The sequence below is a fragment of the Chrysoperla carnea genome, chromosome 2 (assembly GCF_905475395.1).
Source record: "Chrysoperla carnea chromosome 2, inChrCarn1.1, whole genome shotgun sequence".
Lineage (NCBI taxonomy): Eukaryota > Metazoa > Arthropoda > Insecta > Neuroptera > Chrysopidae > Chrysoperla > Chrysoperla carnea.
In genome coordinates, this window is record NC_058338.1 from 60422188 (window position 1) to 60446546 (window position 24359).

Consider the following 24359-nt stretch of genomic DNA (forward strand, 5'->3'; position numbering starts at 1 on the left):
TCAACGACATTCTTTTATTATAAAAAATGAACCATGAATCCACGATTAAAAACTCACCTTTATCAATCCCCTAAATGGAAGAAAATAATAATAAAAATTTTTCTTAGTTATGGGCTCACGGTCTATATATGTTAGTATATATACGTATGTATGTATGTTAGTTAGCCAATGTTGTTGCATTCCGTAATGTGTCTATTTTTAATACAATTATATTATTCTCATTTTAGTGAACACGAAGGAATCTTAACTTTAGAGAACATATATAAATTCCAATAATTTTGACATTTTCAAAGAAATCAAATCTTACGTCATGCAGCTATTGAGAAAAAAAGCTTGGAAATCAACAAAGTTAAGAAGATTAGGATCAGATTTTTAGGCAAATTTGGAAAGATTTTTACTTTTATAAGAAATCTTTAGAGCTTCTTCTTCTTTATTTTACAGATTGTTTTCTGGCATCTTTCTAAATTCGCTTATACATCCTTCACTATGCGCTAAGATTAAATTTTGCTTTCAATTTTTATTCAATGCTGTAGCATTACGAATTTGAAGTTCCGCGAGCCTATTTTAGGAATAAAAAGTAAACCATAGAAAGCTTCAACTAGATATAAGGAGCAGGTTGTTAAAAAAAGCGCACATAAGATGTCGTAAGACACTCGATAGGCATGAAGAACCCCTCGTTATACAATTAATAGTTAAGAGGCACTCTAATAATCGTTCTAAATTACACACCCCCAGCACCTGATTGAATAACCATAAATTAGAAAATAAAAAATATTTTCGTAGAGGTAAAAATGTTTTTCTCATCCGTTAAATGGGTAATATGCGTTAAAGAACTTTTCTAAGCCCCTCGTTAACCATTCTTGTTAAAGTAACAACGTATAATGACGACTTATTTGGTAATTTGTAATAAAAATATAATATTGCTTAATTGAATAAAAAACATAGAAAGAAATTTATTATATTTTAAGATAATAATGACACTTAAGTAGGTTTTTTTTTTCAACTTAGCTCTAGAGATAATATATAGCTGATAAAGAGCACATGCATGTATTTGAGAGAGATTCTGTGAACGTAGTATTATAGGTAAAACTAACAATACATATTCACTAACACTTACACACTAACTTGCTTGGGTCAAGTTGAAGAATGGCATTTAAAACCGATGAGGACGATGACGATTGAAGAATTTATTTCAACTATCGACAAACGATAGATGACTGTTCACTATTTTTCAAATAGTTTGTTTTATTACTTCCATTTCGAAGTTGTATTTTTATTTTTTTATTTAGAATTTTATAAATAAAAATTCATTTTTACAATAAGCAAAGCCTTATGAAGAAGGAAATAGGTTTTCTTAGAATAAAATCAAAAAAGTATATCAGGATTGTATGAAGTTTTAGTGTCCTAGGACTATAATTATTTAGATATTAATTCTAATAGTTTTGTCCGAATTTAAATGGTGGAAGCGACGATAAATGGTATGAGAATTTTACCACCTTTCCGCTGATAATTTCATTTATCAGCTCCTCAATTTCAGAGGCTGTGTGCACCTCTTTCATGCATATACCATGCACTACACGAACCCATCACAACTATTAATTAAATTAATTTTGTTGCGACGGCGTGAATCGTACCCGCTACCCTAAGCATATCGTGGACGGAATTAGTTACGACTTAATTAACTGCGCTAATAGGGCGACTAGTATAAGAGTTAGTAACGTCACAAAAAAAAAAGAAAAGTGGATTTCAACATTGCTGATTTGAAACGATTTTTCATGCCCTTTTAACAGTAAAAATTACAATTGCGAGACAGTTGATAACAACGCAAAAGAAAAAATAAATACAAAAATTTTAAAAAAAGTTTTAAAATTTTTAGTGTAAATGTAATTTAATCTGATTTAGTTATATGATTAAAGAATGTAATTTCAATTAACTAGATAGAAATCAGGTTGGTTTATTAAATAAGAAATGAAATATCTGGAACTCAACAGTCCGAAAACTCTCGAAAATAAGGACAGCTTTCTTGCTAGAAAATACAATAACTTTTATGGTTACTTCTATGAATTTGTTAACCAGAACAATGAAAGCTACTGTTTTCTTCTGGTAACGAAAAACAAGTTCATTGTTTTACACAAGCAACAATCGTCTAATCAAACGCTGATCAACAAGAATCATTTACTATTCAAATATACAGAATTGATGGCTTACTTCAAGTACAATATTCGATCGTAATCAATAAAATCAATACTACTATATGAATATCAGATCAAAATACAAGATTTTATTAAAACATCAACAAAATAGAATATGTCTTAAATGTTTATTATTATTTTCTATAACATCAATCAAACATTAAAGTTTGTTTTTTAATTGACATTTATTGACTGCCTAAATCAATTGTTTTTTTTTTTTAGTTTTTTATGATGTGCTGCGTAATGGAAGTATTTATGTGATGTATTACACCTAGGTTGTATACTGTCAGTTTGGGTTAGAAAGAAGTGGTCATTCGTTGTTTGCCGGTCATTTTTATTTCTTTTTTTTTTTTTAAACATCAAATAGCACTATTCTTTCTTCTTTCTTCTAGTAGATATTTGATAAAATGACATAGATAAGCAAAAGAACATATATCCAAATGCTTATACTGTACTGCTTTTATACATATTGTGTGCTGAAAACTCGTACCTATAATGGTTTATCTGTATATCCCATCTTGAAAGAACATCATCTTACAACTTACAATACTTCAGTGTCGACATTATTCTTCATATACGTATAAGAACTAACACATGTGAATATGAAATTTATAAAAAGAATACTTGTTAAAATACTATATATCTTTTATAAATTGTATTTAATATACAGGATGTTTTATGTAAAGTTTTATTATATCCCAACCATCTCTGTGTGGAAGTAGTTCCTCCTTATAGCACTATTATTTCTATACTTCAAGTATTCCATGTGTGATCCATGGTACATGATGTATGTTTCATGGTATACTCAGCTGTACCTACTGCCACCGATTGTATTTAATGGGGATAATTTCTAGGCACTATCTGCCTAGAAACAAAAGAAACAATCCATGTTACATTGTATACTAGGTACCACCAGGATAACTACTCCAGCAAAGAAATACTCTTGAGGAATACTTTTACAAATACTTTTTCCAATCACTCTATTAATCCGGAAACGAGAAAACTAATTTAAATTGTTTTATGATCATTGTTTTTGGGGGCAACAAATCAAGCTAACTTTAAAGTAATTTTTACGAATTCATGACTAGGATAAAAAAGAATAAGACGAGAAAGCATAATTTGAAATGTTTATTATTAATGATTTAAGGAGTTAAAGATCAGCTTATATAAATATTATAATATTGTTTTGTGGGTTTCTTGTATTTTACCTGATTTTTTTCAATCATTTAAATCAAATGATCATTATTTGTTATTTTTTTCTGAACTAAGAACGAAATAAAAAGTAGATTTGCGTGACATTGACAAAAAAAAATGAACACAAAACATTTTATTTCTAAAAATAGACTTTTTGGATGAATTTAAAACTTGATTAGATGGAACCCATTGAAATTTGTGATTTTTTTTCCTAAATTTTAATTCTGGTCAAATCTGACAATTACTGCGTTAGATAAAAACCTAAATAATTAACTATTTTTAATTTTTTTAGGATAACAAATATGTCTGCCTGTCTGTGGCATCGTTGCGCCTAAAAGAACGAACAGATTTTGATTTTTTGCCTGCCTTCGACTTTTATCCACCACTTATCCACCAAGTTATGAATTTCTATACGAAACAATGGGTAATATTTCTTAGTTAAAACCATTAAGATAAAGTATTGGGCAAAAAGTAAGTTGAAATTTATTTACAACGAATTTGCAGGTCGTTTCGATAAAAGTATGTTTAGAATAAATATCGAATATTATGACGATGTGCTATACAGTGATGACGAGTCTCTCGAAATTCTATATGCACAAAAAAACGAATTCAAACGTAACAACGAAACGATTGATTCGTAATGTGGTTAGACCTAATAGAATGGTGCATGTACTTTTCTTTATACTTTAAATAATACAACACACGACGTCAACAATCTATTTTTGGCATCGAATGAAACGTCTTCTTGTCAAAAATAGTGGTGTATCTCTTAAACAATATTTAAATTTAGACATATTTAAAAATAAATTTGTAGTAAAAATTTCTTGCTCAAAAATATTCATCATTAAAATATGACGTCTGATAAATCAATAAATATTTTAAACCGTCCCGATTTCAACACATATAAAATTTAAGACATAAATTCTTTACTAATTAGTTTAATTCTTATTTCACAACATCTATAGTAATAAGTATTTTTTTTTCAATTGTAAAAAATTAGGTGCGTTCAAGTGTTAACAAAAAGTCGTTATAAATTTGAGGTGTCTGACCTACTGGAATCGTAAAACCAAAATAAATAAAATGATTTCTGTTCGTTTATTAATAAAGGTGCAAATAAGGTTCAAATAACTTGAACTACAAGTCTAAACTTGCCTTAAAGCTCCTAAGTCAAGTTTACTACCTAAGAAATCGTATTTCTCTAGAATCTGGAACCGAATTAATTTCGAAAAATATTGACAACACGAAACGTTTAAAATAACTTGACTGATTCTCTTTAGTTTAAAATGTTGTTGTTTTTTTTTTTTTCTGTTTTTTAAATTCAAATTTTTATTTATTTTTTTAGCTTTGTTTTTAAAATGTTTTTAAAGTTTGGCAAGAAGACTTGATCCATAGAGTTTACTCTCATACTTTGTGCTATATCTGTGAAGATGAGATGTGTTTTAGTGTTTGTATTTATTTTTTTGTGTTTCTTTTTTGTGTTACAGATGCTTAAAATGTGATGTTTTTAAAATATATTTTTGGATATGGTACTCTACACATACATGTTATATTCGGTTGTCTGGCTTACGCATACACTTATTTCATTTATTTCATCAGAGTTGGGTGTAATATACAGGAATATATATAGATGATTCCTATAAATTTTGTCACCAAAATATTTCACCCAGCATGGAAATTGAGGTTTGAAATCGTATTGACTCCGTTATTATGAAATTATTTGCTTCTTAAAAAGCCGCTGTTACTGTAGGATAGCAAGAACGTTTCGCAAGATTCATTCATTAATAAGCTTCTTCCACACTCTTGCTGAGCAGCTCGAAGTTCGGGCTCGTCTGCCACGCTTTCAGAGTAAAAGACATCTTGACACGAAGACGTCAGAAGAGGCCAGACGAGTTTCATCAACACATTCTCGTGATTACTTGCGTAGTCCAAGGGCTATTATGGCGTGTAGCTCTGTTGTTAAAAATATTCTTGTTATTGATAACGTGATAACGATTAATTTTCCAATTAACATTTTTTCCTCAAACTTTCACAAAATTTTATTTTCATGGAACTTCGTTTCCGAACTTTTCATGGAACTTGAATATGATTCATATTAACGTTTGGTCGAGTGTACAATTTAAGTGTAAGTAGGAGAGAACTTTTGCAAAACCAAGATAAAATTGTTAGAAGATGTACTTAATTTTGGGACAAGACGACAAGAAAATCATTCGTTTCTCTGGGGCAGTTGGACAATGATGAATTTTAAGCGACAAGATAAGACGAAGTGAAATTTCTAAGTGTCTAGATATGAATTTCGAAGAGAAGTGAAATAAATCATCCTGTAACAAGTGTATAAAATAATATATACACACTTATTTCTCGCACTCAGCAGTTCGTTCTCTATTTCGTCTTCTTCGTCAAGTAAAAAAATCTCTTAATTGGATTTTAAAATATTATTTTAATTTATAAAAATAAAGCACACACACACACATCTAAATAAAATAACAACATTCACTAAAAACACATATTTTACAAATTAATTTTAAAAATAATATTTGTGTTTTAAATTATTCTGTTGTACAGCAATGTATTACTTTTTTTTCGACAAGAAATCGACAGAATCGTCGTATGTGTGCGGTAAATTAACGAAAAAAAATATTGTTTACTCATCATGTGCAACTGTATTGGCATTGTTTTTCTTGGAATTGAAAAAGCTAATATTTAACTGAAAATAATCAAATTGAGTAAATTAATTAATATCCTAAAGTCTGACTTTCCGTTATTTTGCCATGAAATATTTACGTTCTTTACTAAGTCCATTTTTAGTTTGGAAACCATTTTGGAAAAATTTAGGAAAGGAATCAATTTCAGAGACTGAGTGCACCTCCTTCATGCATATACCATGCACTACACCAGCCCATCACAACTATTAATTAAATTATTTTTGTTGCGTCGGCGGAAACCGAACTAGCTACCCTAAGCATACCGTGGACGGAATTGGTTACGCCTTAACCAACTGAGCTAATAGGGCGACTCTTTGTGAATAAATCTGAAGTAAAATGTGAATCAACTCCCTGTGGAACTTCCAAATAAGTAAAAATAAAACCACGAAATTAAAAAAAATGAATAAGAAATAAAATTAATGAGAATTTCATGTAAATGTTATCAAAAAAATTGATAAATAAAAATTAAAAAAAAAAAAAATTTGTATCAAAAATAAATTTAATAATTCAAGTAGGTGCTTATAACCAAAAATATTAATACATATCAATAAATGCGATTTTGAATATAATTAATTAATCATGTCAAATACAAATTAAATTTTTTTTTCTCAAAAAAATAAAGAAGAAATTTAATTAGGGAAAAAAATTGTCACAGTAAATTAATATATAAACATGTGAAGGCACATAAAACTTATAAACGATCATAAAACTAGCCACAAAATTCAGTTTTAAAAAAAAAGTTTCCATTTCAACCACACACATAATATTATTGACTTAAGTGTGTTGTTGTAGTTTAATGGACGCGTCCGCATGTGTCTAAGTAATAATCACATATGAGAAATTTAAATATATATGCTTTTGGGAGTAATAAAATTCTGATGTGAAGAGAGTAGTTAAAATATTTTTAAAGAGATATTGAAGTGCATTCATTTTTATGAACCAAAAAAACAAAAAAAAAATCAACAAAACACTGAAATTTAGCATGCTTTTAATTCTTAGTCATCTCAGAATATGTATTTTTATAACAAGATTGTTTTAAAGACTATATTACATTCGAAAATTTCTGAAGACACTATTCAAGAAAGATTATTGTGCTAGTTAAGTTTTAATATTAAGCAATATTTTTTCAGGAATTCCTCTAATGTACATAATCAGTTCTAATAAGTGATAATTAATTAATAATCATGGCAATAATAATTTCGTGGGTAATTATAGACTTAGATTTACCAAGTATTTTATTCTCGAGTGCCTCAATTATAATCACATACAAATAACTAGTCTACTAAGCCCAATAAAAGCTTGTCTACACGGTAAGAAATTTATGACGTTTACTACAATGCTATTATGGTATAGAAACAGATACTCTAGTACATCCATGGGCAAACGTGGCTTAGAGAAGCCACTCAGACTTCTGTATATAGCATACGAGTTATACAGTGACCTTAACCAATGTCAGCCAATAATACGAGTAAGACAGAGAGACAACATTTTTTTCTACCTATCTCATTACTATCAGAGATTTGAGATAGGTAGAAGAGTCGTCCACCTGTCTCGCTTCCTCCTCTATGAGCAATGCGGACTTGTATAAAGGGACACACAATAAACTTTATGGCACGCAATAAACTTATAACAATGGTGGCTTTGACTTAAAATAACTCGCCCACGCCTGCGTCTAGTATCTATGTTGGCATTAGTAATATTACAGTATCGAATAGGGCTCACCACCACAAATATTGTGAATATCGACAACCAGTATGGGAATGACCCCCATACTGCATTGACTCGTCCATAACTATTGCTAATGTTACTATTCCCTCACTGATCAAATCAATATAGCGTGAACATTCTACACTGACTTAGTGATATATAACGAATGTTTTGGGTACGGAACCCTAAACTAGTACTTGAAACACAGCTAAGAATACTTTCCATTAAATTACCTTTCAAGCAAAACAAAAGAAATACAAAATCCATTCATCTGTTTTGGAATTACCTTACATTCCTTTGTCTTTATGGTGGGGAGGGGGGTTTTAAACCAAAAAATTAGTTAATAACGGATAAATTTTCACGACTCTTCCACTCAATTTTATCGCATTTACAACATCCATCATGCACTTACTTAAGAAATATATTTCTCAATTAATTTGCTCCATTAAAGAAATTATATTTAAAATAACTAAGAATGACTATTTTAGGCCTATTAAAATATGTTTCAATAATTATAGTTATGCGAAGAAAGTTGAAATTTAAGTTATCCGTTGATCCGAAGAACGTTTTCAAAATAATTAAATTAATCATATTAAAATAATTAAAATTAAAACACATGTAGCTAATAATATTCGTCGTTCGATCATAATATAAAATATATTTTGGCAAACAGAACATTATTTATTCTTCCACTGTGCAACATCGAACGAAAAGAAATAAATTCAACGTTAGCCAAATCTGTTTCAATAAAATGTCAACTCATTGACATAGAATTTTAGGTAAGTATTTTTTTTCTCTATTACATAAATTAAATTAAATCAGTTTATAAAAATATCATCTCTATATCTATCTCTACATATGATAAATGCGAAATTAAGCATGTTTGTTTGTTTGTTTGTTACGCTTTCACGCTAAAACTAGCGATTGGTTTTTGATGAACTGTACAGCAATATAGCTGATATATCAGAATAACACATGAACTATAATTATAAAAATATATTAATAAAAATTAAAAAAAATTAATTTAATTTGACATTACCATAAATTACAGATTTCTGTAAAAGTAGTCATTTGACATTACCATAAATTACAGATTTCTGTAAAAATACTCAATATAAAATATTTCACAGCCATCTTCTCTGATATACCCAATGAATAATTACGACTATTTATTATAAATTTAAAAAAATAGAAAATCATACATATATTTTACCAGTGTAAAACAATCATTACCATTATTTCGAGTGTTATAGAAAGGGGATAAGCCGAGATAACCCACCAGCGAGGCGGGTGGGTATCACTCTAGTCAGTTTATAAAAATATTATATACAGATATACACAAAAATTTTGGCACCATGTTTCTTCGCGGATCGTTATTATAATACAACAGCACAAAAAATAACAAAGTTAAACAAAGATAAAGTGATATGATTATTAAAAAAAACACAACTGGTATAAATTTTTTTTTTCTTTTTTTAATTTGTTATAGTTAATATTCTTTTAATTTTTTGTTTGTATATCATTTTATAAATTGTATGTTGTAACGAGGCTGAAGATTTGTTTGGAGCGTGGCCCAAATCTTCGTCAAGTAGTAATACTTAATGTGTAGTAAGATAAATGTTTCTACATAACCTAACCTGATCAGGTCAGTTGACCTATCTCATTTATATTAAAAACAATTGTCTTGTGTCACTTTTTCTTATTTCAATCTTAAAATAATAAATTTTTCAATTGTTTTATTTTTAATTGATTTATAATTAATACATTTTTAATTGATTATGTATGTCTGCAGTCAATAAAATAATCAAATGTTTAGAATACCTTCTCTACTCATTCCATTTATGCATTTATCTTTTCTTGCATGTGGAAACTTGTACTATATAATATCCGGTGTAACTTCACAAATAAAAAACTGCATAATTGTATAATATGGTAAAAATCAAAAGATTATTGAATGAATGCTTGAAGAAGATCAAGTATTTTCATTCAATGCACTCTTTAAAAATGAATGAAAAATTAATGAATGGAAAAATTACACACACCGAGAATCGAACCCTGGACGTCTTTCCATGCGAGCTTCGTAGCATAATGTCTAATTTGTTACTTTCATATATACAGAGTGTTTTTAATTACTGGTCATAATTCAATGAGTATAAAGAAGCTTATACTTTCATTTCCGGAGCTACAGAAAAAAACTGGTACACCATTTTGGATTTTTTATGTTTTTTTAACTTGCTTATTTAGAAAATCGAAGGGTTTGGCGCATTTCTTCAATTTTGTGCGTTCTAACTTATGCGGCTCTGAAATGGTTTCCTAATACTTGTTCTATATACAAAGATATTTGTAATTTCTTGATCAATTATTACCTACCTGCTTCTAACTACACGGATCTCTTAACGGTTCATCAAAAAAATTCATTGGCATCAATTCTTCACAAACATTCTTTGGCAGAAACAATATAATGACTCCTAAAAGTAAATCCGAATAGAAAAAAAGACTGTATACAATGAAAAATAATTAATAATTTCTAAAACCTCACAATTTCCTTAGCAGTTTTCCGCGATAAAAGCATGGTCCTTCCAAATTTTATATAAGCCGACAAATTTTCAATAAACTTAAATTTCGATTTCATACATGAATAAAAGAAAAAACCAACATTAAATTTTTTGTGACAAACATTTGAATAATTGTTTGGATTAACTTATTAGGTATATATTATAATAAAAATATATAGGAACGTAGGGAGAGGGTAATAAAAACACATATACTTCGTACGTATACGGGGGGAATAATAATAATAATTTCAATGAAATTGGAAACTGCTTGTGGACGTGACCAAATATCGAATGCGTATCATGATCAAACAATTTTAAAAGTGATCGCAGATAGCCATGACATGTAAATTCATAGCACGTTCGCCAACATGGGAAACCTGAGCCTCCTAGTATTTCACTCATATATACAGATTGGTCCACTGAAAGTGTTACACTTTTCTTTAACATAAAAATAAAAATATATTTTAAGACAGTGGCTTAAATGTCCATGTTTTTATTTAAGAAAGACTTTTAGAAATTTGTAAGCTGATGACTATCTCTCCATTGTTCCAACTACAAAATAGCTCCAACTGCCTTTACCAACGGATTTGAATAGTTAACTGAATTTGACATTTCCAAAACTTAATAACTTAACTTGTAAAGCACGATTTTCTTGTTCTTCGTCAATTTCACTGATGACAAAAATATAAAAAGGAAACGATAATAGTTTCGAATGTCTATTCGAACTGGTATGAATTTCAAATTTCATTCGCTGCATCATGGATGGCTTCCGATTTTAAATCGTATATTTTATATGGTGATTTGACTCGATTGCTTCAAAAGTAGTTATAAGGAGTTAATAACTATACGTTTAGGTTATTTTCATCGCATTAATATGGTAAAAAGGCAAAAAGTTGAACGGTTTGTTTAAATGTTTCATGCTATGAACAAAACTCAATAATTTAACGGCAAAGTAGGACAATGTTTTAAGACATAAAACTTCGAACTTAAATAGTTTTGTCGTATGATTTTTTGACGTAACATTTTTCATGCACCACTCTGTATAATAGTTTCATATATACACACAAAATGTAACCAAACGTTATTATTATTATCACAGTTGGCTACACTGACTGATTCTTGGTTGTTATAATACATAATTTATATATTTTTTAATATTATTCATAAAAATAATAACGTTTATATATAAATTTATATTTATAATCATAAAAATAATTAATAATTGTACCATTAAAGTTCATTAATTTTATTATGATTATTATATTAGCAGTACTAATAATGGTGTAGTTAGCTATATCACTAGCTAAAAAACTATAGGTATAACTAGTTGTTCGATATATATTATTAACTAAAGCTATGATAGCATCTATGTTAGTTTTATATTTGTCACGAAAAACAATTATCGTGTAAAAATTGTGAACAAAGTGAAAAATTTTTCTAGATAGTTGAACAAATATTGGATTGGATTACGTTAAAATATGGGAAAGCCCGAGGAATATTTTACTTTTAAGTATAATAATCGCAAATCTTATATTTACAGATATATTTACTAGTTATAATCTGCGATAATTTTCCACCATACCGACACAAAATATACTATCTATTTATATAAGTAAATATTTATCAAATTCATGAAATCAAATTTTATAGAAATTTCGTTATAGCCCGAATAATTGATGATGTCAATGACGCTGAATTTATTTACAGTGAAATTTTTTTTAACCACGACATAAAGCTTTAAGGAACGTCTAACATGGAGGCGAATTTTATTATACAAAAAGACGCTTAAGTAAATTTCCAATTTTAAAGTGATTGAAACAAAGAGAAATATAAAGTGAAACGAAGATTCATAGAAAATCTAACAACAACAAAAATTGGTTCAAGCAAAGCAAATGTTATTAACTTGAGAGTGCTTTATCAAAGTAACTATGTATGTGGTGCCCACGTTAAATCAAGAGGAGCATTAAATGTACGTCAATGCACTTATTTTATAAAGCTCTTCTAACGAAATTTGTACTCACGGGGAAGGTAGCTGCGATATAATGTTGAGTCATGTATTCGAGTCAATACTTATTCATCGCGGTAATCCAGGAATGTAAGTTTTTGTAAGAGTTTTGTGAGAGTAAGTTGATACAAAAATGGTAAAATTGAAAAGTTTTACATAAGAAATTTGTCATGAATATGAAAAAAATTTGGCTTCTTTTACCTTTTACTCTCTTTTGTATTATTCTTTGGAAATTTGGCATTAATTTTAGAACATTTAAATAGGTTTTATGTGACTTGACTCTAATTAAACCTACAGGCACAGAGTCAAACAATTTACCATTTTCAGTGATATTTTTTTACCAGTATTTCGATTATTTTAAATGATAAATTTAAATTTACTTATTATTATTTTCTTTCAAAACGAACTTCATATAAATATTTATAGAACTAATGAAACGATATCCTAAAAAGCAATTGAATAAAACACATCAAGACAGAAAGGGCGCTTTATGAAAATTTCTTTCCAAACAATAAATTTCTTGTTGTAGGAAGAAGTTCGTAAAAGCTAATGTTTCTATATAGATACACTTGAAAAGATTCTACAAAATAATTCTCAATTAAGAGAGTATAATAATTGATTTAGCTAATTAAATCTTTTTAATAACATTATTCTTGAAACTTTATCATTCGAAGAACCGAAAGATGTAGTAGAGAATGGCAAAAGGAGACAAAGTAAAAAATATCGACAATTGTGTATTAAAGTGCAGCAACAGCAGAGCACATATTATAGACTGTAAGCTCATAATAAAGTGAGTTTTTCATCATTCGCTGTGTATACCTAGGAAAATTACTGTCAAGTTTATAAAAATTAAGTTTATCGATTTACATACCCTTTTTATATTTAATACGTTAAACGAAGTTAATGCAAAACTAATACGTGAAGAAAATAGAAGAAAGATTTCAATTGTCTGCTGAAAAAGCAAGCAAAAGGCGTCATAGAAATTTATCATCATTATGAGCGCACGGTCTATTATCCTGCAGTGTTGTGCTGGTTGCCTTATACATTTATATATGTATGCAAAGTGTATTTTCAATAATAATATTATGCAGTTTGTAAATGAAATTGAAATCCTATGCAAATATTCATACACAAAAGTTGCCTTTAACAGCAGCCATACCATACCATACATATATGCATATAGTTCAGTATTATTCAACCTTACATTATCAAAAGTTTATATGCATATAGAATACACATAATAATGATAATAAGAAATGGATATATTTACTATATATATATAGTTATCTTCGTCTAACACATACTTATTATTCAATTTTAAAAATTGTACTAAAAATTCATTTTGTTGTACAACATTTTTGAAATATCTTTCAAGCAGAATATACAGAGATTTTAAAAAATATCGCACTTATATATCAGTTGTAGAAAACTCAATTAGATAAAAGGGAAAAATTTGAGAGTAGGAAGTTGCTATACAAAAACTAACAAACTAAAATCGACAAAATTCGCATGCAAAGATAATTAAAGATAAAATTGAGCATTCAATTTCTCTCGAATTTATTCTTTTTTCCAAATAATGTTTCAAATGTGGGTTTTACAGAGGAGTAGCTTTATGACTAAAAAGTTTTCTCATCATTTTTGAACGTTAGACTTTTGAATCATCTTAAAGATTAGAAACAAATCTAGAATCATTTACTATCCTTCCTTCTATCTCTATACCGTGGTCATTATTCTTTAAATTAGTGAAAAATTAAGTCTTCAAAAAAAAAGGAGAGGTTGCAATACTTTTTAACAACCCTGTATATTTTGTTGAAATGGTATGTTGCCATCATAGCTGATAGATCTTTGGAAATTGCATTTTATACAGGGTGTTTATTGAACTTTGGAACGACATACCATGTGGCTCAATATTTAAATTTCAAACAAAGCGAGATAAAATCTTTAAGTTATTAGCTTCCATACATAATTATATTCCATTTTCGCCAATCCTTTCATTCCCTCATAATCTTAATTTAACACTTGATATCACTGCGCGGAATACCAACTACGCAACATTGTAAATAAAAAATTCATCTAATTTTTCACCCATGGACCTAAAAAGATTCCGTTCTGTTTCGGTTACACATGTCAAAAAACTGTTCAAGTAAAGAAATATCACATATCTTCTATCTTTGTCAGAAAGAACTGTTTCATAAACGGAAAAGATATTTAGTTTATTTACTTGAATTATTTTTGACAACTGTCCGAAACAATAGCAAATCGATGAAAAGGTATATTTCTCAAATGTTTGAAGGTAATTGAATTGTGCAAAATCATTTTTTCATTTGTTTGATTAACTTCCATATTAGAAAAAGCAAAAAATTTATATGAATCTATTATAAATTCGAAAAATATACTGAATACTTTGCCATTTTAATAGAATCATCCCTATATATTATAAATGTGAAAGTAAGGATGTTTGTTTGTAATGCTTTCATGCAAAAACTAATGAATGCATTTGAATTAAACTTAACAATAATATAGCTCATACATCAGAATAGCACATGAGGTATAATTTATAAAGATATATTTTTAAAAAAATTAAAAAATTAAATTACAGATTTCTGAAAAAAAAAAAAATTTACAGAAATCAGCTATTTATGGTAATGTCAAATTTAAATATGATATACTCAATGAATTATGACTATTTTACATTTAAAAAACAGAAAACCGTACATATATTTTACCTGTGTAAAACAATCTTTATCATTATTTTGATTGTTATAAAAAGGAGATACGTGAAAGCAAGAAAAGTGGAGGCTATAACACGATGGTCTTTATCAATATTTACTTTTAAACTCAGCGAAGCGGGTGGGTATCACTCTAGTACTAAATAAATGTGTTAAGGCTACATTTAAACAAGTGTTTCAGATCTTAAAAAGGGCAGACTCGCATATGATATTTAAGAAGATTTTACAGACAGACCAACGTTTCACTTTCAACTTCTCGTTTTTGTTGAAGATTAAAATTTGAAAAATCTATTAAATACTCTGGCATTTTAGAAATACAATTATACTATATATAAACGTATTTTGAAAATCGAACAAACACAAAAATAAAATGACTTTGGGTAACTGATGCCTTCTTCGTCATTATTTTTTTTTAACTTCATATTATACATATGTATATTATATTATTATAAAGGGGATTTGAAACTTGAATCTCGTTGTATATACCATCATCATCTTAGACGACGAACGAACATATTACATTATTATAACACAGAGCCAAACGAAACATACGAGCTTACGAATATGAACGGCAACGTTGAAACGAACTAACAGCTAAAAACTCCTAACAATAATTGTTGATTTATGGCATATTGCTTTGTGCTGAAAAAAGGATGTCTTGCAATATATTATATTTTTATTTTCGTTTTCCTTTTTATCCCTAGATGGAAAATAAATCCAGATATTTTTTTTTTCATTTTTGTGTTGTTTGACTGTTTTTCTACGTTATTATATTATATATAGTTTTTCGTTATATATTTTTTAAGTACAATATTTGTGACTGTTTTTTTTCTTAGTTTCCTAAGAGTAAGTTATTATTTTCATTCCGACAAGCGAAATGCTTAAGCGCATCTACAATGTTTGATGATGACTTGAAGTGAAGCTCTTCTGCTCCCCTGAAATTCGAAAAGGGGAACTTGAAACAAGTCTTGTAGTGAATAAAACTGAAAAATATATCTCAATTTCTTATTTTTTTGAGTTATATTTTATGGAAAAGTCTATAAAAACAAAACACACTTTTAAATTACCTAGCCAACCCTAGTAGTTCAGGCGGTTAACAGTTAACCAATTCCATATGTGCTATGCAAGGGTTCGCAGTTACAACAAAAAATATATTTAATGAATCGTTGCGGTGGACTAATTAGGTGCAAGGTATATGCATGAAGGAAGTGTAATCATTCACACAAGGTTATTTAGGACCTGAAATATTTATCGAAAAACGTGGTAAAACGCATATAGTGCATCGCGATGGGCCACTAGTAAAATATTCTCTTAGTCCTTGATGAGAAATTTTTCTATATCTTTTAAATTGGAATAAAAGTTATGTAGCGAAGCATTATTTTCATGTATACTCAATGAAGGCCCAAAAAAAATTAACTTAATTTGGGTATTGTGAAACTGGTCTCTAAGAGTCCTATTCACCAAGGCGAGAGGCTTTTTTTGCACACTCTTTTAAAATGTACACAAAGACAAATATATAGGCACAAAATAAAATAATGAAATATGGTGTATACGAATTGGATTTTCATTTTCAATATAAATATGTGTACAGATATTATTTTGTTATTCATGAAAATTTCTCGTAAAGAAAAAATAAAAAAAAAAGCAACAAATTTTTTTTCCCTAGAATGTATGTATTTGTCTACGTACGGAGACAAATAACAGAATTTTTATTATTATTATATTAAAATTTTTGGAAAATTCCATAAATCTTGTTTTTATTAAACAATATTAAAATAAAATTTTTTCCCCCAAAAACAAGATTTATTGGTGGTTTTTTTGTATTTCCCACTAATATTTTTTTGATTAGTTTGATGTTTCTCTTCTTATTTCATTTTCAAAGAATGTGTTCCATATAATATTTCATCTTCTTCAAACCAATGTATCAATTACCTACGTTTGGTAAAACTAAATAATACTTGAAGTCTAGATAAAGTCCAATCGATTTGTCATATGAATAAATTACCAGATGATCATGACCAAGAAAACAAAATTAATTTCGCAACTGTTCTTACACGAGAATTGTCACAAATTGAAAACTTTCTTATATACAGTGTGTGTTGCATTAAAGATGAAGACACCCTCATTTTTTCGTTAATTTTAGGAATATCGATTTGAAAATGTGCACAATTAAAAAAGGGGAGGGGTCACATTTTTTTACATACCTTTTGCCTAGCGTTAGAGGTGGTTAGAGATACAGAAAAAAAATTATTAAGAATATTTTTTATACCAATTCATACACAGATTTTCATTACCGCATTCGCATTTTTAATTTTTTCATTATTTAGGTCCACACTCATAACTATTACAAGTTTATTGAAATTTTTGAATACAAAAAATTTTTAAATTATCAATCTCTCCAGTTTTTAAATTCCATTTTTATTAAATTGAATAGTAATTACGTCTTAGATAATTGTTACTCTCAGATAAAAATGTATTTTTTTGAATTTACTTAATATCTAATTAAAAAATTTCACTCCAGCACAATTGCAACAGGCGAAAACCTCTCGTCTGTAGCGTTCGTAATACCTGTGAATTTACGCATTATGACATTGTTTTTGAATTTTACATGTTACTCTTAAGAGGTTCGAAAAGATTGGCATTATATTGTAAACAAATGAACTGAAGAATACTCCAAGCATCCAAAAAAGATTTATAGCCACAATTATATAAACAAAATATGCTATAAAATAGTTATTAAAACGGCATTAATAAAACACTTTTAAAACCACACAAGGCACAAACAAACAAAAAAAAAACACTAAAATAACAAATTAAAAAAGACTAAATCAACAAACACTTCTATTACTATTCCCTGATCTCTCTCTGTCTCTCTCGGTCTCTCTCTAGATACAGCTTCAATTGAATTATTTAAATTGAAAATATGTGCCGCATTGGGAATTAATAATAAGTGAATAAGTAACAAAAAAAAAGGGCATTGGATTTGACTTTTTGGCGCGTAAATATAATTTAAATATTTAAAACACCAGTAGTAGCACAGTAGCTACATGTGCCTTTTACAAATAATAATAACCACCACAAAAGTGAATAAACAGATAGAATCAAATCGGGGGGTTGTTTAGTTGTTTTTTGGTGCCGCCAATATTATACATACATTCTATACCAGTCAAGAGTATGTGTGTATAATATTGTATGCTTGTCTCCCACGTGATCTGACCACACAAGGGTAACTCGATCTGATTCTCATCATAACATTACTGGAGCTAGACCAGGCCTAGCTACCCTCATCTCAATCCATGTCCCTTGTTTGACTGATGCGTCTCTATAAATTGACACCAATTACCAGTAAAACTCCCTTATTTTAGTTTAATTTCCTCCCTCAAATAGTCTATACTACCACTTTTGCAAAATGTTCCCACTCTTATAATAAACCTTCTGTTCTGGGATTTTCTTTACATAAGTCAGATTATAAAGCCTTAGTTTCACATTATCAATTTTTTTAAATTTATTACGTAAGTGATTGGCATTTGCACACTACACTCACTGCCAGTATTTTTAATACATTTAATTATCGAACTACATAAAGATATTAAGAAAAAAGGCGAAAAAAGTCGTATTCCATATTTGTATGATTTTCTTCCAGAAGTAAAAATTGAATTTTTGATCTTTTCTTTTTAAGCAAATTAGATTTTTAATGTTTTTTCTCTTTATTATTTTCTTTTCAGTGTGATAATTAAATACCCTACAGTGAATCTTCTAGCCTTGTTTCTTACTCCTGACTAGATACTGCAATTAGCAAGCGCCAAATTGAATTTGTATAAAATATTAATAATTCGTGAGTCGTACCATTTATGATAGAAAAATTTTGTTTAAATTTCAAACATTTAAAATTATTGGCAATAACGAGGGCAATTGATTCAGCACAAAATGCAATTTTTTTAAATAAAAACGATGAAAAGCTCTTAAATTTGATAAAAAATCAAAGAAAACAAAATTATTCTGGAATATGGTATGAAAATAGAATTGACTAATGTGAATAAGCCTTTATATTTAAAAAAAAATCACCCCTAATTTTGCTATAAATAGAATATTCAAGTAAGATAACAATGAAAATGAGTTAATGCTGTAACTGAAATCCTAGACTGATGGATGTCTGTATATTACTGTAAATCTACTCTCTCATACCCCAAATACATAATAAGGGATACACACATCCCTTAAAAATATTATTATCAGCAATGTAATATTGTACCCTAAATAGTATTTAGAATATACAACACCAACTAAGTGCATTTTTGGCACAAGAATAAATGAATTTCATTAACATAAGCCGAGAGAATAACTGCTACTTTTTTTCACGTCTGTTAATTTGTTATGTCACTCACTCAAAAAACTGAACCCCCACTTTTATCCCCAACCAAAAATTAAAAAATAAAACTTATTAATGAAAGGATAGTTTAAGATTGATTTAGAAATAATATACCAAATTAATTATAATTTAAATTAACCATTTATTTGTGGTAATTAATAAAAAAAAAATCCCAAAAATTATTGAAAACACAAAAAATTTCATTTCAATATTCAATAATTAAAAACTATTTAACAAAAATTAATTTAAATATTATGCTTTTTATACAATTAGTATTTTTCTTTAAAAAAAAAATTTAATAACAAATAAATTGGAACAATTCCTATTATGAATAATCATTATTTAATAATAACATCTACAACTTTTGTTTGATACTTTTTTTAAATTTCATCACAATGAAAAAAAAAAATTATTTTTTGTGATTTAACTATCATGACCCAGATTTTTTGTTTTTAGGCTTGTGGAGTTAATTCGCCTTCTAAATTGATTAAAACAAAATTTTCTAAAACATAACCACAATTTTTGAATTGAAATTATAAAAATCACACCACAATATTTGTGAAGATGCGCAGAGAACAATATAATATTATATTAATGAGTAATTAATATAAAAATATGTACACCAAAAAAAAATTAAAAATAATATTAAAGTATACGTCGATTTTAATTTATAATAAGGTACTCTGTTATATTTAATTAATTAATTATATTTTAAGTCTACGGCCAGACGTAAAATTTGTCAGTCTTTTTAAAACAGCTGGTAATCGCTGAGAGGATTTTGTGAAGATCATGCCTAATGAAATTTTCGTTCTAAGAAAATTTTTATAACCAAGGACTTGCAGTAGGTCTTAAAATACATTGAGATATTGACATACAATTTAAAGCAGTGTCTCTATTGTCCGATACCGACACAAGTCGCAATTTTTAAATACAGTCCTCAATGAATGTTCGTCAATTTTAGTTACTTCCAACTTGCTGCGCAATCGCAAATTATACACCCTGTTTGAAAGGGAAAGAAAATATTTTTTTGATTTAATCTTGACAAAGGCCTTTTTTATGTCCAATCGGTGCGAAATGATTGTCAAATACTACCTCTGGACGTAGACCTACTTATTTACTTAGTCTATAAAGTTTTTTTTTTTCTTTTTAGTATACTTCAAAAGGTATTTCATTAATTAATTAATGTGGCCATTAGTAAAAGTAAAATTAATTCTAGATAATTTTGTTATTTTGTTTTCAAGAATTCTTCCACTGTTGTGTAGAAAAACCTTTCTTGTGTAGAAAAAAATTACACATTATTATTTGTGTTTTTAATCGCGATTAAGTAGACTTTTTTTCGCTTGCTTTTTCGATGTGTTTAGGTTGGTATTGTATCATACAAACTGCAATAATTTGGAAATACAACTCGTTAAGGAGCTTCTAGATTATTTTTTTCTCAATAATATTTTCGTTGGTTTTTATACTTAGAAGCATAAATATTATGGCTTGCATTTTAAAGCATTACTGATCACTTTTAACATTAAAAACGCCTTAAAGGCAAAAATATAACATCTCATGTTAAACTCCAGTCTTTTACTCGCTTTTCAAAGATCTCGTTAATTGTGATTTTATATCTATTTACTTTTCCGATGATACCTACGTAGACTTTTTCCTGATACCTACATATATTCCTGACTAATGTATTACTTTTTAAAATAATGGGCTAAGTGTTAGAATAAAACATCCACATACAATCAAACCTAAGAACTCTAAAGTTCAAAATCAAGATTTAAACATCAGACAACGCTTGAGAACCTACTTATGTTTACTCTATCATCTTTCCATTATTTTCCAAGTACAAAACTTTGCAAAATTAGCAAATCATTATATTTTAGTAATATTAAGCACTTGCTTTGTTAAATCCATTACGTTAATTTTTTTTTATCAACGACGTCATATATTAATAAACCAATTACTTTATAATTTACGTAAATAACTTTTGTTATATCACTGACAAGACTCATTTCAGAAATCAGTTTAACTGGGGACTAAGAGTCGCGACCAAAAACAGATTCCCACACTTTCCAAAATTATTTCATCGTATACTTCAATCGTACGAAATTTATTTGTATTACAGTTTGTATGATTTTTTTTGTTTTTAAATTACAAAACGAAACTAGAAGTTTAGTTTTACGAGACTTATCAAAGCAATTCCCTATACATTTTTTTTCATTAAATTAATATAAATAATTGACAAAATATAATTTCATGAATCTCATTTGTTTAAAAATATATTAACTATAATAATAATAATAATAATAATAATAATTAAACCCTACTATATATTATTAAATATAACAAACAACATTTAAAAAATGCGGGTAAAATTACGTTGAAGATGAGATTAATTTTTTGAATTTTATGATTCAATAAACAATAGTTTATTGAAGTCGTGTGTTTGTGTGTGTGTAATGTCTGTCTCATCATTGTCTCATAATTTAATCGTATACATTGATTGAATTGAATTTTATCTTTTTTGTTTGGGAAATAATTAATTATATTTTAAAATATTCCTAAATTTAATCGTATACAAAAAATAAGGACTGTCCATCGTATCATCAAATTGTTTTTTTTTTTTCTTATATTCAAGCTTTTTTTTTAATACTTGAAAATATTTATTAATATTTAATATTATATTAATGCGTATACATTATTTTTTTTTTATATATATAGAAGTAATTGCCTAAAATTTAATTTATTTTTCTCAAAGAATTTTCAGGGCTGTGCAATCGTATGCTTTTTTATATTTATATATAAATAATTTCACTTTGGTGTTGTTGAAAGGAATGATAAAGTTTTTCGTTCTGTAAAAAGGAATATATTCTATTAAAACTATAATTTTTTAAAGAAAACTAACATACAAATAGTATTGACAAATTTAATATTCATTTATTAGGTTATTGTACAGCGTATACTATTTGTAAAGAGACACTAATGACGATATATGCGTTACTGTGTGCGCAAAAGTCGAAAAACATGAATAAACAATTCTTCATGCACATGCGCAGAATATAAATGTCCCTATCAACTTTAAAAAACGGTAACTAAATTAATACCCTCAAAAGACACAATATTTGAAGAATTAGCTACCATTAAAAACAAAAAATTATTTTAAAAACTGACAGAAATTAAATTTCTATTATAATGAATTCATATATATCTAGTTCAGGCTGATATCTGTTTAGGAAAAATTCAGAATTTCATAAATTGCGACGAAAGTGCACAATTTAGTTTTGAGCTAACTGACTCACCTGTTCTTTTACTGTTTTGCATGGCTTATTAGTTTCTGGGAGCTATGGTGAATAATTCTACAGATTGTTTTTTATTTTATGAAGCCTGTAAGTCTCAATGAGATAAAAATTTATTTCGAAATGAATTTGTTAAAGCTAACATTCAAAAAATAAAAAGTTAGGAATAAATTTTTCATAAATGAAGTAAGAATTTGTACCTTTTTGTTACGAACGAAAATCAAACCTTCTCAAACAACATTATATCAAAATTTAAAGAAAAAAAATCGTCGTTGTTTTTTCTCAAAAATACAACACCTATAGCAAATAGAGCAGTATTAGAGCTAACAGCATTCATTTATTTAAAACACATATATCAAAAAAATCACACTAATATACATTAAAACAACGATTTTGCTACATTTAATTGGTATTTTTTTATGTCTTCTAAGTGAACGTTTTCTTTTACCTCACTGTCGGCTGTTTTCCAATATAAAAAAAAACTTTATCAATACCAATTAAAAGTAACAAGATAATCGTCCGTCATGAGTACCGCCGGTGGCTCATCTGGCTTCACTAGTCACTTTTCTAGGGGCCATGAGACACCGGTAGGTCTCAAGAGGAGAATGATCGCGAACTCTATTTTGTGTGTTTCATGTGTGATAGATCTTTTTATGAACAAAAGAATTTAACTTTATAAAAAGAATTTATAAAATTAAATTCAAATTTTCCATAAAACAACCACACACATTTCAAGATTAGAAAATGTGATAAAAATTCATATAGGAGATAAAACGCGCAAAAAATTGAAGGGCACAATTATTTACGTATATTTGTTTTCAAAAATTATTTATACTATTTTTTTTTTTTTTTTGATTGTACAAAATTTACAACCGAGTTTTCTAAATTTTATTGTAATATTTGCAAAAATATTAATTTGGAAAAATCAAAATTGATTTTATCAAATTTTTTTTACAAACTCACATTAAAATTAGAAAATCGTAACTATAATATTTTTTCGCTTATTAAAAAAGGGCAAAAATATTTAAGAAGGGGGGTTTTTTGAGTGAGAGTTCATTATTTACGATATACAGGGGTGTACCATACCGGTGGTGGCAACTCTAGAGTTAGTGAGATGTAAATGCGCAGCACTACTATAATAATGTGCAGCCGCGGCATGCGCAGCTGCAGCACTATTATGCTGCGACGGAGATAAAGGTGAGGGGGTTGTTGACGCGGATATGGATTGTGGTTGATGGTTATTATTATTTGGGTGATTTGAGTGTGGGGATGGAGAAGACAGATGATGCATCATGGCGGTACTCACAACATCCGGTGTTGATGCTCCATCTGTATGTGACGTTGAATCAGCGTTACTTCTTGTTCCAGTACCATCACCATTTGTTGATCCACCCAATTCTGGTGGTTTTGATGTATCCCGTTCATCGATCACTAAATCAATTGGCATTTTACCTTTTAAGCAACTGATATATCGATGACAGAAATTATCACATAATTCATGTACCTGTAAAAGAAATCAATATTTGTGGTTTTTGTTCATTTTTCAATCATGCAAATTTATTTTAGTAAATCTTAAAAAAACCAACTCTTGTTCATGTTGGCAACACTTTTTGCACCCA

The 24359-nt window shown here is 28.1% G+C and overlaps 1 protein-coding gene across 3 annotated transcripts in view; it reads right to left on the bottom strand.

The window, feature by feature from the left end:
- LOC123294097 (homeobox protein homothorax) overlaps positions 1–24359 on the bottom strand; it is a 530011-nt gene that overhangs the window by 406149 nt on the left and 99503 nt on the right. For all 3 annotated transcript variants that reach the window (XM_044875178.1, XM_044875177.1, XM_044875179.1), the window contains exon 6: positions 24047–24244. In XM_044875178.1, coding sequence (XP_044731113.1) covers positions 24047–24244 — 198 coding nt within the window. The remainder of the gene's footprint in view (positions 1–24046; positions 24245–24359) is intronic.